The sequence below is a fragment of the Suillus subalutaceus genome, assembly GCF_016647625.1.
Source record: "Suillus subalutaceus strain FC151 chromosome Unknown DFJ58scaffold_70, whole genome shotgun sequence".
Taxonomy (NCBI): Eukaryota; Fungi; Basidiomycota; class Agaricomycetes; order Boletales; family Suillaceae; genus Suillus; species Suillus subalutaceus.
The window spans coordinates 34,932-48,908 of NW_024540319.1; the positions used below are offsets into that span (position 1 = coordinate 34,932).

The window sequence follows — 13,977 nt, forward strand, 5'->3', positions numbered from 1 at the left end:
GATCAATTCCTCGTGCACTTATATCGACACTAATTCAAGTGAAAACAGATAGGCCCGTAGATTCACCAGCAGTCTGTGCCATTTCTTTACAAGCGTTCGAATTTAAATATTCAGAGCTACTGCTCTTGCATACATTTCCATTATCTGCGGTGTTTATGGGTGCAACAGTTGCTGCTATGTTTCTAAGATCTTTTACGGGAATCCGAAGTTACTGGTAAGCAAGGGGTCAGCTTTACCTTCCACAAGTGCTCAGAGTATTATTCACAGGAAAGCACCGTTCAGATGAATTCCGTGCACAAATTGCCAAAACGAGGGGCACACCTTAAGCGAAGGCAGTGGGAGTTTGGTTCGAAGTCGGGCACCTGCATACATACTTGTAGTGATCCTGGCTTTTGTACGGCCTTGAAGGCTTGAATACTTGAATTGTGCGTTAGCGCTTCACATGGCGTGATAGGATACTCTTCATTAACCTTGTTCACTAGCCACCTTGAGAGCATGTTGTGTGATGCTATGCGTCAGTTTCTTACCATTTACGCGCCGAGTGACTTGAAGCAGGCACTCACGATTCGGTGACTGAAACCCTCCCCCCACCACAATGACCAAGGCGAAGAAAGCGGTTTTTAAGCGGTCGAAGGTAAGTGACAGATTGTACTGTATATTTAAAAGTCTTATCCATGTATTTGACTCAAACGTAGCGTCAAGCAGCTCTGGAACTTAGGAGTCGAACGCGGCTCAACTGCTAGGTGTCACTATTACGGCTATTAACGCTGCGAAAGACCTTGTTTCTATCAACTTGGCAAAGGGTATTCTCGGAATGCTCGCAAACATTCTGATTATTGCGCAGGTGTGACCACCAGAATTATTCGTGACAAAGTACTGAGGTCTGCGTAGTCGAGAGCAAGTCCGATTAACATGTGCGATATTATCAATAGGGTCCTTCAGACGGCTACCGAGATTGCTACCAAAGACGATCTGCAAGGATCTCTCGGAGAAGCTTTATCGGAGCTTAGGGAGTGGGCCAAACCAGTTTAATCATCACTGGAAAATGAAATTGATGACATTGTGCAGAACAGTAGACTGCATCCACGATGATGTAACCTCAAAGAAGGGACAAGGACTTTTCAACGTAGGTTTATGGAACTCCACCTCAACTTCTGTTGCTGAACACGTAGCAAGACTGAAGAACAGCATCTCGGAGTGTCTGCAATACCACATGTATGACAACCATCTCGCCCTATACCCAAACTGTTTCACCTCACGCGCACACATCCCCCTGCTGACCCGGTACTGCCAGAACCCCCATTACCACCCCTCCGGAAGAAAACCTTAACTATCGGTCACTATCCATTTGCACCATCTCTGACAAGACTCGAGACACCTTATCCCACCTCTCCCAATTGGAAAACCGATCACGATTCCGCCCAAAATCCGGCCAGACTATCAACACCATGACTTTCACAAGCTTTGGTGCGATCATGTGCAGGAACCGTGGGATTGACCTCATCAGGTCTGGTGCAGTCGGCGAATCCAGTGGGCCAGCGGCTGCGATGGGTGACGCCCCAACGTGCAGACTGGTTAGGCACATGTTTGGTCGTAGAACAACTTGATCGTCGTCCTCCAGAGGTGCCGCACAGAGAGCATCGAGTCGCACGTCTAAGCAGAGCGCGACGTTGTACAGCTCATGACACCGCCCCACGAGGTAAGCCAGGGCATACAGGGATATGGGTGGGTTACACATTGCTAGGTCAATGAACTGGAGGCGTGGACATGCGCGAGCAAGCGTGGCGATGTCAGTGTCTTGGATTGTGATGGTGGTGTGGATGACGAGGGTCTCGAGATCTGCGAGAGCAGCAGGGCGTGCTAAGAGGGGATGGAGGGCGAGGGATGAAAGTATGTGGTAGTGATCATCATGACAACTCTCGATGAGACTCATGTGCTCTAACTTTGTGTAGATGAGAAAGTTGAAGATGTCGGACCAGATGCTGGCTGGGCTGCAATGATGCGCATCAGTCGTTATTTTTTTGAGGCTGGGAAATCCGAAGCAACATGGATTAGAATCCGTCCTGAGAACAGATCGCAAGAAAGATCCAAAAAGGCTCAGATGTTCGCATGAGATAAGCAGGGTATTGAGTGCCTGAAAGGGCTGGGGCACACGGAGAGCACTAGGGATTCCTTTCGAGCCCATCCGGAAGGCGAGCCATGTGAGGTGTGGCCATGGAGCGATAACATCAAGCAAGCCATTTGATATGTCACAGCATCTCAAAGAAAGTTTTGTGAGACCCTCCGGATAGTTGAACAGGAGTGACTCAATTTCAAACTTGATTTCAGAGGAGTTATCTGCGGTCACGGGGAACGAGACAAAGTCAAGGGCTTTGAGGCTTGGTATGGCGGTACAGAGGAGGAGTTATCTGCGGTCACGGGGAACGAGACAAAGTCAAGGGCTTTGAGGCTTGGTATAGCGGTACAGAGGCCAGGGAAGACAGCCTTACGAAATGATGCGTCTGAGATGTCTAGGGAGAGGGAATTGAGGGTGGGTAGGAGGAGGTTGAGGGCAGGGATGGAGGTGAGATTTCTGTCGTACCATGCGAGTGAGTCCAGCTTGGGAAAGAGAAAGCCGTCCTGTGGCGCGTTTGCAAGGAAGAGTGCGTATGCAGCGTCATTATTCAAGGAATCGTTAATGTAGAGCATCTGGACACGTGCAGCGCGGAGGACCAATTGGTGGAATCCTGCGTGCGCACGGACAGGGGAAGCCTCGCATGATAGAACTAGTTCGGACTTAATAAGAGGCCCGGTGCCCTTCAGGTAAGACCAAAGGACATTGAGTGCTGGTTCACGAAAAGCACGGCAGGTGAGTGCGAGATGGAGGACCGAGCGTTGACCTCTCGAATACGGTAGGAATGCAGGCGTTATAGAACGTCCATACGATAAATGCCTATTGAAACCCCATGGGTCTTCGAATTGATTATTCAACACAAAACGAAAGATTATTTCGAGGATCTCATTGAGGCGAAGACAGCGGTGCATGTCGGGATACAAGGACTAAACACTGAACAGAGTCCAGATGTCGGAAAAAATTGCGTGTCACCGTGAGACTGACAGTGCCTGTCTGGTATTAGTCAGGTCAAACTCATACCCAGAGTCAGCGAGGGTGTTCAAGGGGCGACGGTGAATAGGGGTGAATAGGACAAACTTGCCGTACAGTTCCTGATCACTTACATAATAACGCGAAGGGCTTAGGCCTCCGGAAGCTCCTACATGTCTGTCCGTTGGCCAAATGTCTGTCCAAAGATAGACCAAGTTGCAATTGGCCTGAGGTCTGTCCATAGATGTATTATGCAGATTTTTGACGACCGGTCACAGCAGGAAAATGGGAAAAAGTCTTAGGATGTGGCGTGAAAAAACGATACGGATAAGGCAATGGCAGTGTGGGCTTTAGTTTTGCCGGTTATAACCGGCAAAACCGGCAAAACTTGGCAAAGCTCTAGGCGGTTAGCTAGGTTATGTAGACTATATGTATGACATTCCTAATGATATCACATCAATGTTAGTGTTGCCTCGTCCCATGGCTGTCACCCTCGCCATTATAATTGACCACCTCAATCTCATCTATACTATAGAACGGTCTGTTGTTCGACCCCATCGGGTCCAACTCGTCAAAATCAAAAGCATTTCCCACGAGCACTTCAATACTTTGAACTTCTTCATTCCTTTTCAACTCTTCGAGAGTTGCAAATTCAGCGGCAATGTCGTCAGGCGAGAAGGTCATCTGCATTGCGAGGCTCAGTCGAGACTCGAGAGCGGAGGTGCCCATGCGAAGGATGCTTCAAGATCCTGTGCAGTCTAGACAATCTCTTCACGAGTGTGCATGTGAGCATGTCGACAGCGGGTGGACTTCCCAGCCTCCGCAGCTCTTATGGCGCTGTGGTATCGAAGGTTTGCATGAATTTTGCCGAGTATTTCAAATGTGTCAACTAAGAGATTACACCGCCGTGTAGATTGTGTTGTGCCGAGATCAGAGAATGTGCGCTCTTGACGAGTTATCAGTGTCGCCGCAATGTTTGCATTCACACTAGTAACAATGTGAGCTGTTGTCAAGTCGTTCCAGGCGCTCGAAATTGTTGTTGATCAGTGATGCGAGAGGGGCGCCCTCCAGCATGCACCATCTTACTTTAGGGACGTCGCTTTGCATGTTCTCTTGAATTCAAACTATGTTATCTGAGAGCTAAATTACATCTCCACGAGTCTTGGATATCCTAGAGTTCTACCAAGTTTTGCCACCCCCCTTTTGCGTGAGTTCTGCCAAGGACCGGACACAACCAGTTTTGCCGAACCGGTTGGAAAAACTCGGTACAACACTAGGCGTGAGTCTGATGGCTGAACCTGGACCAAGATAGGTGTCGGTCATTGACGCGGCCGAGTGCCGTTACGATATAGTTTAGTAATTAGACTTCCATTGGACTTCCATGTCATTGATCTGCTAACATATGACTATTCAGGGCTCAGCGATCATGTTGCCAATTGCCGTGTACAAGGCTGCATGGCCTAATATTAATTCCATTCTACCCCCTACATAATCGGGTCCCCAGCTGGGGGATTCGCCACGGTGGGTGAAATGGTAAGTAAGCAGGCCTCGTGATGGGTGCATCTTAACAAGCCTGAGTTTGTATAAATTGAACATGATTCGCAGATAGGACTATTATCTGATCCTTCAAGCCCCACTACAATCGTCCTACTCTTGAGTCGATCCTCCTCTCCTAGTATTAGACCATGTTAACTCTCACCAGCATCACCGGGCTCGACCTATGCCTTGCTTGTGTCGGAGTGTATCTGCTGAAGCAGGTGTTCAACAAGAAGAACCCTGCCGCATATCCCCCTGGTCCTCCGGGGTGGCCTCTTATCGGGAATGTCCTGGACGTGCCTCACATCAAGCCCTGGCTCACCTTCACGGAGTGGGGCAAGAAGTATGGTGAGTGCCTCTCGTTTGCCACAATCGTGCATTTCGAGGTCTTACTATCCGCAGGTGATATTTTGCATATTGAGGTACTGGGTCAACACATCGTGGTGCTGAACTCTCTCAAGACTGCGATGGACATGCTGGACAACAAGAGCACTATATACTCTGATCGTCCAATTCTTCCTGTTGGTGGCGAACTTATTGGCTGGAAAAACGCTACTCCTCTCCTCCCTTACGGTGACCGTTTACGCAGGCACCGCAAAAATTTCCACAACGTCATTGGCACGCGCGCCGCTATGGGCATATACAACCAGGTCGAGGAGGTCGAGACTCGCCGATTCATTAAGCGTGTGTTCAAAAAACCCGATCAACTAGAGGCACATGTTCGACAGTATGTATTATTTATCTTTGCATTGACACAATTTTGATTTTCATAGCACCGCTGGCGCTGTCATTCTGCGCATCTCTCATGGTTATGAAGTGAAAGAGAACGACGATCCCTTCGTTGACGTAGCAGACCGCGCTCTTGACCAGTGGTCGCGTGTCACCGCTCCTGGCGCCTTCGTGGCTGATGTCGTGCCATTCTGTAAGCCATAGCATCCAGACGTTTACTTTCAATGGTCTCACCATTTTTAGTGGTCAAGGCCCCTGAATGGTTCCCTGGTGCTGGCTTCAAACGTGTGGCCCGCGAGTGGCACGACACCCTTGAAGAGATGGTCTCTGCACCGTATAAGTTCGTCGTAGATCAGATGGTGGCCATCATTTATAGTTTTGCGAGTATGCGTTGAAGTCCGACTTTTACAGGCTGCTGGCATTGCCCCGGAGTCTTTCACCTCGAATTTGTTGGGAGGCAGCCCTTTGTCAGCGGAAGACGAGCACGTTGTTAAATGGTCTGCTGCAACTCTATACGCCGGCGCTTCCGACACAGTTGGTCCCTCCCACCATATTTCTAATGACCATCTTCTGAGAGTACTACACTTCTTTCCTCAGACTGTTTCTACCATCAACTCGTTCTTCTTAGCTATGACGCTATTCCCTGATGTGCAGAAGAAGGCTCAGGCTGAAATAGATGCTGTTGTCGGCCCTGATCGTCTTCCCTCCATCACCGACCAGGACTCTCTCCCTTACATTGGAGCGCTTGCCAAAGAAGCCCTACGATGGCATGCTGTTATCCCTACCGGTCCGTGCATCTCGTTTAACGCATTATTTTGTTGCCGAACGGTATTTCAATGTCAGGTTTTCCCCACTGTGTCTCTGAGGATGACATCCACGACGGGTACTACATCCCAAAAGGTACTGTGGTCATACCTAACATATGGTTGGTACCCTCTTCTCTCCATATTTAATGTTTAAACAGATTATAATGATATAATGTCAGGTTCATGCTCCATGACCCGGAGATATATGTCAACCCTCGGCAATTCAACCCTGAACGCTTCTTAGCCAATGACGGAAAGAAGCCTGAGACAGAACCCCGCACGATCTGTTTCGGCTTTGGAAGGCGGGTAAGTATGTCGTAAGTTTTTGTGCCAAGCTAACTTTCTGCTCTGCAGTATTTGTCCAGGTATGCCCAACTCCCAAACTGTATTCTGACGTTCAGTTGCTTTTCGTTCACAGGTATCCACCTCGTTGAAGCCTCTGTTTGGTTATCCATCGCGATGTCACTGGCCGTGTTCGATATCTCGAAGGCCGTCGAGAACGGCATTGAGATCATCCCTGACGTTGATCAATCATCAGGCACGATCAGGTATGTTACATATCTGATCACGTCCGGCGCTGATCCGATAGATACCCTTCTAGCCACCCAAAACCCTTCAAGTGTTCCATTAAGCCTCGCTCTTCGAAAGCTGTCGCGCTTATTGAACAGGATGCTAACTACTAAGTGTGCGAAGGTGAAATACAAAGCTGAGGAAAGTACTTGCTGTGAGTGGCAATTTTCACATCTGACATCCAGGTCTGTCACATTTTGAACTTTGCATTACAGTGCGGGATCAAATGTGGTGTCACATCGCGGTACAATTGTACATGTTTTCTTGTTCTATGTTGTTGGCAATGTATGCTCTGGCATTAACGACGCGTGTGTCTACCTGTTAATCCGCCTGTCTGGCACCTCCCGCCCCATGATCAAGAGCACACGCAAGTATTTTGACTCTATTCATTGACTGACACCTTAGGCTTTACGTGTGGTGGCTACCTCCGGCTATTTCACCAACAGCTCACGACAGACTTATCGTGCTGAGTGCACCATCTTATTAGCATCGCGAAGTTCATTTCTCAATCATTAAACTGCGGAGGCGGAAGAAAACCTAAACTATCGGTCACTATCCATTTGCACCATCTCTGACAAGACTCGAGACACCTTATCCCACCTCTCCCAATTGGAAAACCGATCACGATTCCGCCCAAAATCCGGCCAGACTATCAACACCATAACTTTCACAAGCATTGGTGGGATTATGTGTAGGAACCGTGGGATTGACCTCATCAGGTCTGGTGCAGTCGGCGAATCCAGTGGGCCAGCGGCTGCGATGGGTGACGCCCCAACGTGCAGACTGGTTAGGCACATGTTTGGTCGTAGAACAACTTGATCGTCGTCCTCCAGAGGTGCCGCACAGAGAGCATCGAGTCGCACGTCTAAGCAGAGCGCGACGTTGTACAGCTCATGACACCGCCCCACGAGGTAAGCCAGGGCATACAGGGATATGGGTGGGTTACACATTGCTAGGTCAATGAACTGGAGGCGTGGACATGCGCGAACAAGCGTGGCAATGTCAGTGTCTTGGATTGTGATGGCTATGACATGTGAGGTGTGGATGACGAGGGTCTCGAGATCTGCGAGAGCAGCAGGGCGTGCTAAGAGGCGATGGAGGGTGAAGGATGAAAGCATGTGGTGCTGCACGCAGTGATCATCATGACAACTCTCGATGAGACTCATGTGCTCTAACTTGGTGTAGGTGAGAAAGTCAAAGATGTCGGACCAGATGCTGGCTGGGCTGCAATAATGCGCATCAATCGTTATTTTTTCGAGGTTGGGAAATCCGAAGCAACATGGATCAGAATCCGTCCTGAGAACAACGCGCAAGATGCAAAAAGGCTCAGATGTTCGCATGAGATAAGCAGGGTAGTGAGTGCCCGAAAGGGCTGGGGCACACGGAGAGCAGTAGGGATTCTTTTCGAGCCCATCCGGAATGCGAGCCATGTGAGGTGTGGCCATGGAGCGATAACATCAAGAAAGCCATTTGAGATGTCACAGCATCTCAAAGAAAGTTTTCACTGTGGATAGTAGTTTCGGTGAAATTCACTGGAAAATCCACTGGTGCTGAATGTTTCAGAGTAAGTTTCACTTAAACTGCATGCAGTTAATTTCATTGGAGCGCTGATTCTGAATTTCAGCTGATCATCCTCGATTCAGCACCGCCCTTTCAGTGGAAATTTTACTGAATCAGATTCAGCTCTGTGTGTTCTAACCACCTTCCTAACATGGTAATTGGTTTGGCGTTCTGGTGCCAAGCGCCACTGCTTCTTGTAGTAAGATAGGCCGCTGTCATACTTCGCTTGATCATGTGATCAGATCATGACATTTCGTGACAAAAGTACCAGAATCGCATCTCCTCCTTCAAATCGTCGTTTTTCGCTAAAGTAGAACCTAGGAATATTAGCTAAGGTACATACTCAGACAGCCTAGGTTTTAAAATTGTAATATAGTTCAAACTGAGAGTGAAGATGACTTTCTTATGTTTGGGACATGCTCATTGTGCTTTGTCATTCAAGTCTACTTGGTGATCCACTTCAGAATCCATTGACAGAACTAACACTACCTCTCAATAGCATGCTGAAACGAAAACTCTTCAACATTTGGGAAGCTGGGCTAAGTCAACTACTCACTCCAAAGAGAATGTAGGAACACTTTGACAAAACTAAGTAAAAGTAGTGTAAACCGCACTCAGCCGCTATCCAAAGGAAGGATGAGAGAACGACTGAGGGAAAAATACACAACAAGGGTCCATTATATGATAGGAACAAGCTCGCTAAGGTACCATGAGGCTCGCTTAAGAAATCCCTAACCTCTCCGCTATTACGTGTACACCCGAGCACCTCCGAAGTGCACTCAAGCGCGATGAAGTGCGTTGAAGCGCATTGAAGCGCATTGAAGCGCGATGAAGCGCATTGAAGCGCATTGAAGCGTGTTGAAGCACGATGAAGCGCGTTGAGAAGCGCGAAGCGTGATGAAGTGTGTATGTACACAATGAAGGCACAGAGTGCGCTTTCAAGGGCGAACTCATCTGGTTTTGTCACTCCCACTTGAGTGAAGTCACAGACCCATGGCCTTGGTAAACTTCCAATGCTTTTCATGGGTTGGTGGTTTTGTGAGAATGTCCGCCACCATGTCGTCTGTTGAGATGTAACATATGATTGCTTCTCCTTTTGCCACTAGATCATCACGAATGAAATGATACTTGTGCTGGATATGCTTCGTGCGCGCGCGGAACTGCGCATCTTTGGTAAGGATGATGGCTGCCTGATTGCCGCAGTGAAGTGTGGTGGGCGCGCCTTGCTTTTGATCGATTTCAGCGAAGAATGTGCGAAGCCAGGCGAGATGTTGTCCTGCATTGCTAAGTCCAATGTACTCAGACTCAGTGGTGGATAGTGCTACCATGCTTTGTCATTTGCTTGCCCAAGATATGGCGCCGTGATTGGTGATGAAGGTGTAACCTGATGTGGAGCGCGAGGTATCTAACTCGCCAGACCAGTCTGCATCTGAATAGCCATGGAAGTCCATGTCCATTGATACATCAGTTTCCATCATAGGATAACTCCATATCGCGCATGGCTTTGAGATAGCGAAGTACGCGCTTTGCGGCTTCCCAATGCGAGGATTTAGGCACAGCGCTAAAACGGCTAAGTACTCCCACTGCATACGCGATGTCTGGGTGTGTGCCAAGCATGGCATACATGAGTGAGCCAATGACAGATAGGTATGATACTTTGCGCCCTTCGATGGTGATCTCATGGTGTGTAGGGTTGTCTCCCTCTTGGTCTACAGTGAGTTTGAGACCATGCACCATGGGTGTCCAGATAGGTTTGCAGTCTGCCATGCCAGTGCGCTGCAAGACAGTGTCTATGTATTGGCGCTGCTTGAGTGCAATTTTGCGCGCCTTGCGATTGCGTTGAATTTCGATGCTGAGGATGAACTTTGCTTCTCCCAGATCATGCATCTTGAATTGCGCTGAGAGCTTGCACTTCACTAAATCCATGAATGTGCGTGTAGATGCAGCAAGTAGTAGGTCATCGACATAGACAACTAGGAAACAGACTTGTCCCTTTTCATGGAAAACATACAGGCACATTTCTGCGTCTAAGCGCATGAAGCCTATCTCACCAAGTTTGCGATCAAGGGTCTTGTTCCAAGTGCGCCCTGATTGCTTCAGACCGTACAGTGAGCGCTTTAGTCTCCAGCAGTACCCTGGTTGGATTGGGACACCTTCAGGTGGAAGCAGATAGAGTTCCTCCTCTAATTCACCATTCAAGTATGCTGTGGAGACGTCCATCTGATTGAGTTCAAGGTCGTGTTTCGCAGCTAATGACAGGATTATGCAGATAGATTCCAGGTTTGCAACGGGGGCAAAAACTTCCTGGTAATCAACGCCTTCGCGCTGCTTGAAACTGCGCGCAACTATGCGGAGTTTGTAGCGATCGACATTACTGTTTTGATCAAGCTTGATGCAAAAAACAGGCTTGGAGGTGATAGGCTTGATGCCTTCAGGAATTGGAACTGTCTCATAAACCTGGTTGGAGTTCAGGCTTAATAATTCCTCTTTGAGAGCGGAGTGCCACAGGTGTCCATCTGCATGGGCAAAGGCTTCTGGCAGTGACTGTGGGAGGTCATGTTCAGCAGGACCTGTTGCGCTTATACCTGCAAAGTGCATGTAGTCGTCGTCTTCGTCTTCGACAGATGGTTGATGAGATTTAGCACACTCAGGAAATGGTTCCGGGTCTGCTGTGGCCTGCTCCTCACACCGTTGCTGCTCTTCATCAAGTGTGCGCTGGTAATCCCGGTTCTTGTCAGCTGGGCGACGGTCACGCGCACTGCGCCGGACCCCTCCAATCATTTGGGCAGGTGCACGTGTGCGCACTGGTGAGCGCGTGCGCATTGGCGAGTGCGAGTGCATTTGGGAGTGTGAGTGCACTTCAGATGTTGCTTGTGATACAGGCATATGTGGATTGTCATGACTTGATAGGTTCTCCAGTTGCTCAGTCAGTTCTTCCAGTTTATCCGGTGTCATGCATGGTATGCAACTCATACCATGACAGATACACAAGAGGTGTGATAAGGAAGGTATAATAGACCCTACTGTATCCTATCACCAAGTTACCCCATCATTTTCCCTTAGTTATTAGCTAGTATTTTCACTTTCAATCTTCACTTCCATTTTTCCATGTATTTCTATTTTGTTCTATGACATCCCATCTCTTTCTATTTTCCTCAGGCATATTCAGCCAACAGACTTTCTTTTCAGCCACCAAGCATGTTTGTAAGCATGTCATGTGACTGGTAGATATCATGATTTGTAAAGATTGAGCTTGACTCATCATGTTTTGTCATGATTTGTCATGCTTTGTAAGATTTCTGACTGTATTTATAAGCTACTTAGTAAGAAGGCTGATTCAGCACACCAAATGGCATTGTTAGTAAGCACATCCTTACCAATCCATGTGATGACTCATGCCATGATTCGTCATGCTTTGTAAACTACACTGTATTTATAATGTAAATTAGTAAACAGGCTGACTCAACACACCAAATGGTATTGTTAGTAAGTACATTCTTACCAATCCATGTGATGATTCATGCTTTGTAATCAGGGCCTCCAAAAGGTATATAAGGAGCCCAATTTTGCCATGTAATAAATGGAGCACTTCCCACCTTCGCTCATCTCAAACAGTGTGAGATTAAGTAAGAACCTAAGTACAGGCAATTTATTAGCCTCAAAGTAAGACTAAGAAACATTTATTCAATTATATACTACCTTACAGGGGTTGATTATATAATCTATCAGCTATTCTAACTAAGTTTAACCCATACTATTTTCCTCTCTCTTTTAGAGGAAGGGAGACACGATTCACGCTACATTTTTCATGCTACACGCTACACGAGCACGCTAACTCTCAGACACAAATCATACCATAGACTCAGTATACAGAATCAAATTGTTTTAAACTAACCAAGGAACAAGGAAAGAAGGTATATTGAAATAAATCCTCCCAAGAACTCACACGTTATCTACCACGAAAACTAGAAAAGTCGTAGACCATGTACTTAAGGACTGGCAATAAGTCTTATCCTATATAGTTGTGTTGTCACTATATAAGCGGCGTACATAAGACCCTTAAGTAAGAGGACACCAGGTGCGCATTTAGCAAGGTTGGCAGTGTGTCAGGATCTAGTGGGGTTTCCGCGCTGTCTGAGAGATCCGTTGTGGGTATCACGACCTGGCAGGCACATATAAGAAAAGTGCTCAACCAGTATAAGTGAGTCTCAGCTCTGCCTAGCTGCTATACTTGCAGAATGCAAGAACGTTCAACCCTAAAGGGGAAGCAAGGAAAGCAAGGATCCACGGAATAATGCTGATCAATCCTGATGAATGGCGGTGAAAGCGCGAGAAATGCGCTGAAGGCGCGCGTGGGAAAGCGGAATGCGAAAGTGCGCGAAGCGCGGGAAGGTAGTGCAAGCAGTGCACAAGTGTAGAAGATGGATACTGAGACTGATAAGAGGAAAAGTGCGGATCTAGACGGATACTGGTAGTGCCACTAGCTATAGACTGATGCTAGGGCCTCAAAACGATGATGGACACATGCATTGCATGGAACTAACTGGTGATAGATACTGAGTGGTAGGAAGGTAAGGTGGTATAGTTGGGTGTAAAATGAGCATGAAGGTATGTAAGTTTTACCTAAGCGCTCTCCCAGGGCTTGGAGCCGAATAGGGAGCACTCTAAGTATGTCAGTGATGTAAAGTGATGTAAAGTAAGGGTCCATAATGAAATGGGAAGTGTAATATGCCAAATATGGTCAGATAACGAAAAGGGACATACCAAGGGACTGGTTGGACAATGGATGGATGCTCCTGGATGATGCATGATGCAGTGCGCTTAAGCGCGAGAAAGCGCGCAAGGCACGCATGCGGGAATGCTGCATGTTGTGCGGGAAAGCATCGCGCCTATGGCACATTTTGTGGGAAAGTGGTGCACTCTATAGGGAAGTCATAGTGGATGATAGTGCGAGTCATGCCATGAAGGCCAGTTGCCAGAATTCGTAAAATGAGCCCATATGTGCCTGCAGAAATGTGAGTCTCTACACCGTGTCCTCTTCCTCATCAGATACAGATGCATCGGGGTGATGGCGCTGAAGTGGGAACAGACCCTCCCACTGTTGCCCAGTAGGGTGCGCATTCCAAGGGGTTAGATCAGCGTCAGGAACCTGGTCAGTTTCATTGAAAGTGATGTGTCTGCTGGTACCGTGCGTTGCGCCAGGTCCATGAGTTTGTATGCCTTTTGACCATGCATGTAGTCAATCATGATCGCCTTGCGTCCTTTAGAGTGAAACTTTCCTGCGCGCTTGCTTTTGGTATGAGCGCGTATGCAGGGCATCCAAATGGGTGGAAGAAAGAGGGATCTGCATTCTGGTTGAAGAGCTTTTCATATGGTGTCTTCCCTTTCAGGCCTGCGGTTGGGCTGCGACCTGTGACATAGGCAGCGGTTGACATTGCATCCACCCAGAAAGACTTTGGCAATTTGGATTCTTCCAGCATGGCTGTAGCAAGCATTGAGAGTGTTTGGTTCATGCGCTCTGCGATGCCATTTTGCTCTGGGGTGTCAGCTGCGGTGGTTTCAAGGATGGTTCCATCAGTGCGGAGCCCGTTTCGCATGTTGTTACCAGTGTATTCCCCTCCACCATCGCTGCGCATAAATTCAGTGTGAAGCACGGAGAAGCGCTCTTCACCAATTTCAGAGCGGAAGAATGCT

The 13,977-nt window shown here is 48.0% G+C and overlaps 5 protein-coding genes across 5 annotated transcripts; 2 read left to right on the forward strand and 3 right to left on the reverse strand.

Annotated features, from left to right (window-relative positions):
- Positions 1-595: 595 nt before the first annotated feature.
- DFJ58DRAFT_729232 (uncharacterized protein) lies at positions 596-1,032 on the forward strand (the record flags this gene model as incomplete). The annotated part of the gene is made up of 3 exons (XM_041385718.1): positions 596-634; positions 719-844; positions 892-1,032. 3 exons carry the CDS (start codon positions 596-598, stop codon positions 1,030-1,032), a joined length of 306 nt encoding a protein of 101 aa, XP_041242698.1.
- A 149-nt stretch (positions 1,033-1,181) lies between these two features.
- Positions 1,182-3,354, reverse strand: DFJ58DRAFT_888106 (uncharacterized protein). Its single transcript, XM_041394685.1, has 2 exons — positions 2,426-3,354; positions 1,182-2,378 (listed from the first exon to the last, which is right to left on the reverse strand). The coding sequence occupies exons 1-2, from the start codon at positions 3,022-3,024 to the stop codon at positions 1,331-1,333; spliced, it is 1,647 nt and encodes a 548-aa protein (XP_041242699.1). The 5' UTR covers positions 3,025-3,354; the 3' UTR covers positions 1,182-1,330.
- A 1,413-nt stretch (positions 3,355-4,767) lies between these two features.
- On the forward strand, positions 4,768-6,836 carry DFJ58DRAFT_729234 (cytochrome P450; the record flags this gene model as incomplete). The annotated part of the gene is made up of 10 exons (XM_041385719.1): positions 4,768-4,966; positions 5,021-5,345; positions 5,392-5,540; positions 5,591-5,706; positions 5,759-5,881; positions 5,945-6,134; positions 6,191-6,272; positions 6,333-6,459; positions 6,508-6,701; positions 6,755-6,836. 10 exons carry the CDS (start codon positions 4,768-4,770, stop codon positions 6,834-6,836), a joined length of 1,587 nt encoding a protein of 528 aa, XP_041242700.1.
- Positions 6,837-7,265: 429 nt separating this feature from the next.
- On the reverse strand, positions 7,266-8,168 carry DFJ58DRAFT_729235 (uncharacterized protein; the record flags this gene model as incomplete). The annotated part of the gene is made up of 1 exon (XM_041385720.1): positions 7,266-8,168. The coding sequence occupies one exon, from the start codon at positions 8,166-8,168 to the stop codon at positions 7,266-7,268; it is 903 nt and encodes a 300-aa protein (XP_041242701.1).
- Positions 8,169-10,659: 2,491 nt separating this feature from the next.
- On the reverse strand, positions 10,660-11,106 carry DFJ58DRAFT_662115 (uncharacterized protein; the record flags this gene model as incomplete). Its single annotated transcript, XM_041382279.1, has 2 exons — positions 10,660-10,892; positions 10,971-11,106. Coding segments are annotated over 2 exons (369 nt in total), but the record flags the coding sequence as incomplete, so codon positions are not given.
- Between the last annotated feature and the right edge of the window lie 2,871 nt (positions 11,107-13,977).

Excerpts from the sequence above, each read along its gene's own strand:
- DFJ58DRAFT_888106 (XM_041394685.1), bottom strand. The coding sequence starts at position 3,024 with ATGCACCGCTGTCTTCGCCTCAATGAGATCCTCGAAATAATCTTTCGT. Across the intron at positions 2,379-2,425 it reads AAAGCCCTTGACTTTGTCTC|CCTCAAAGCCCTTGACTTTG; the intron begins GTTCCCCGTGAC and ends CGCCATACCAAG.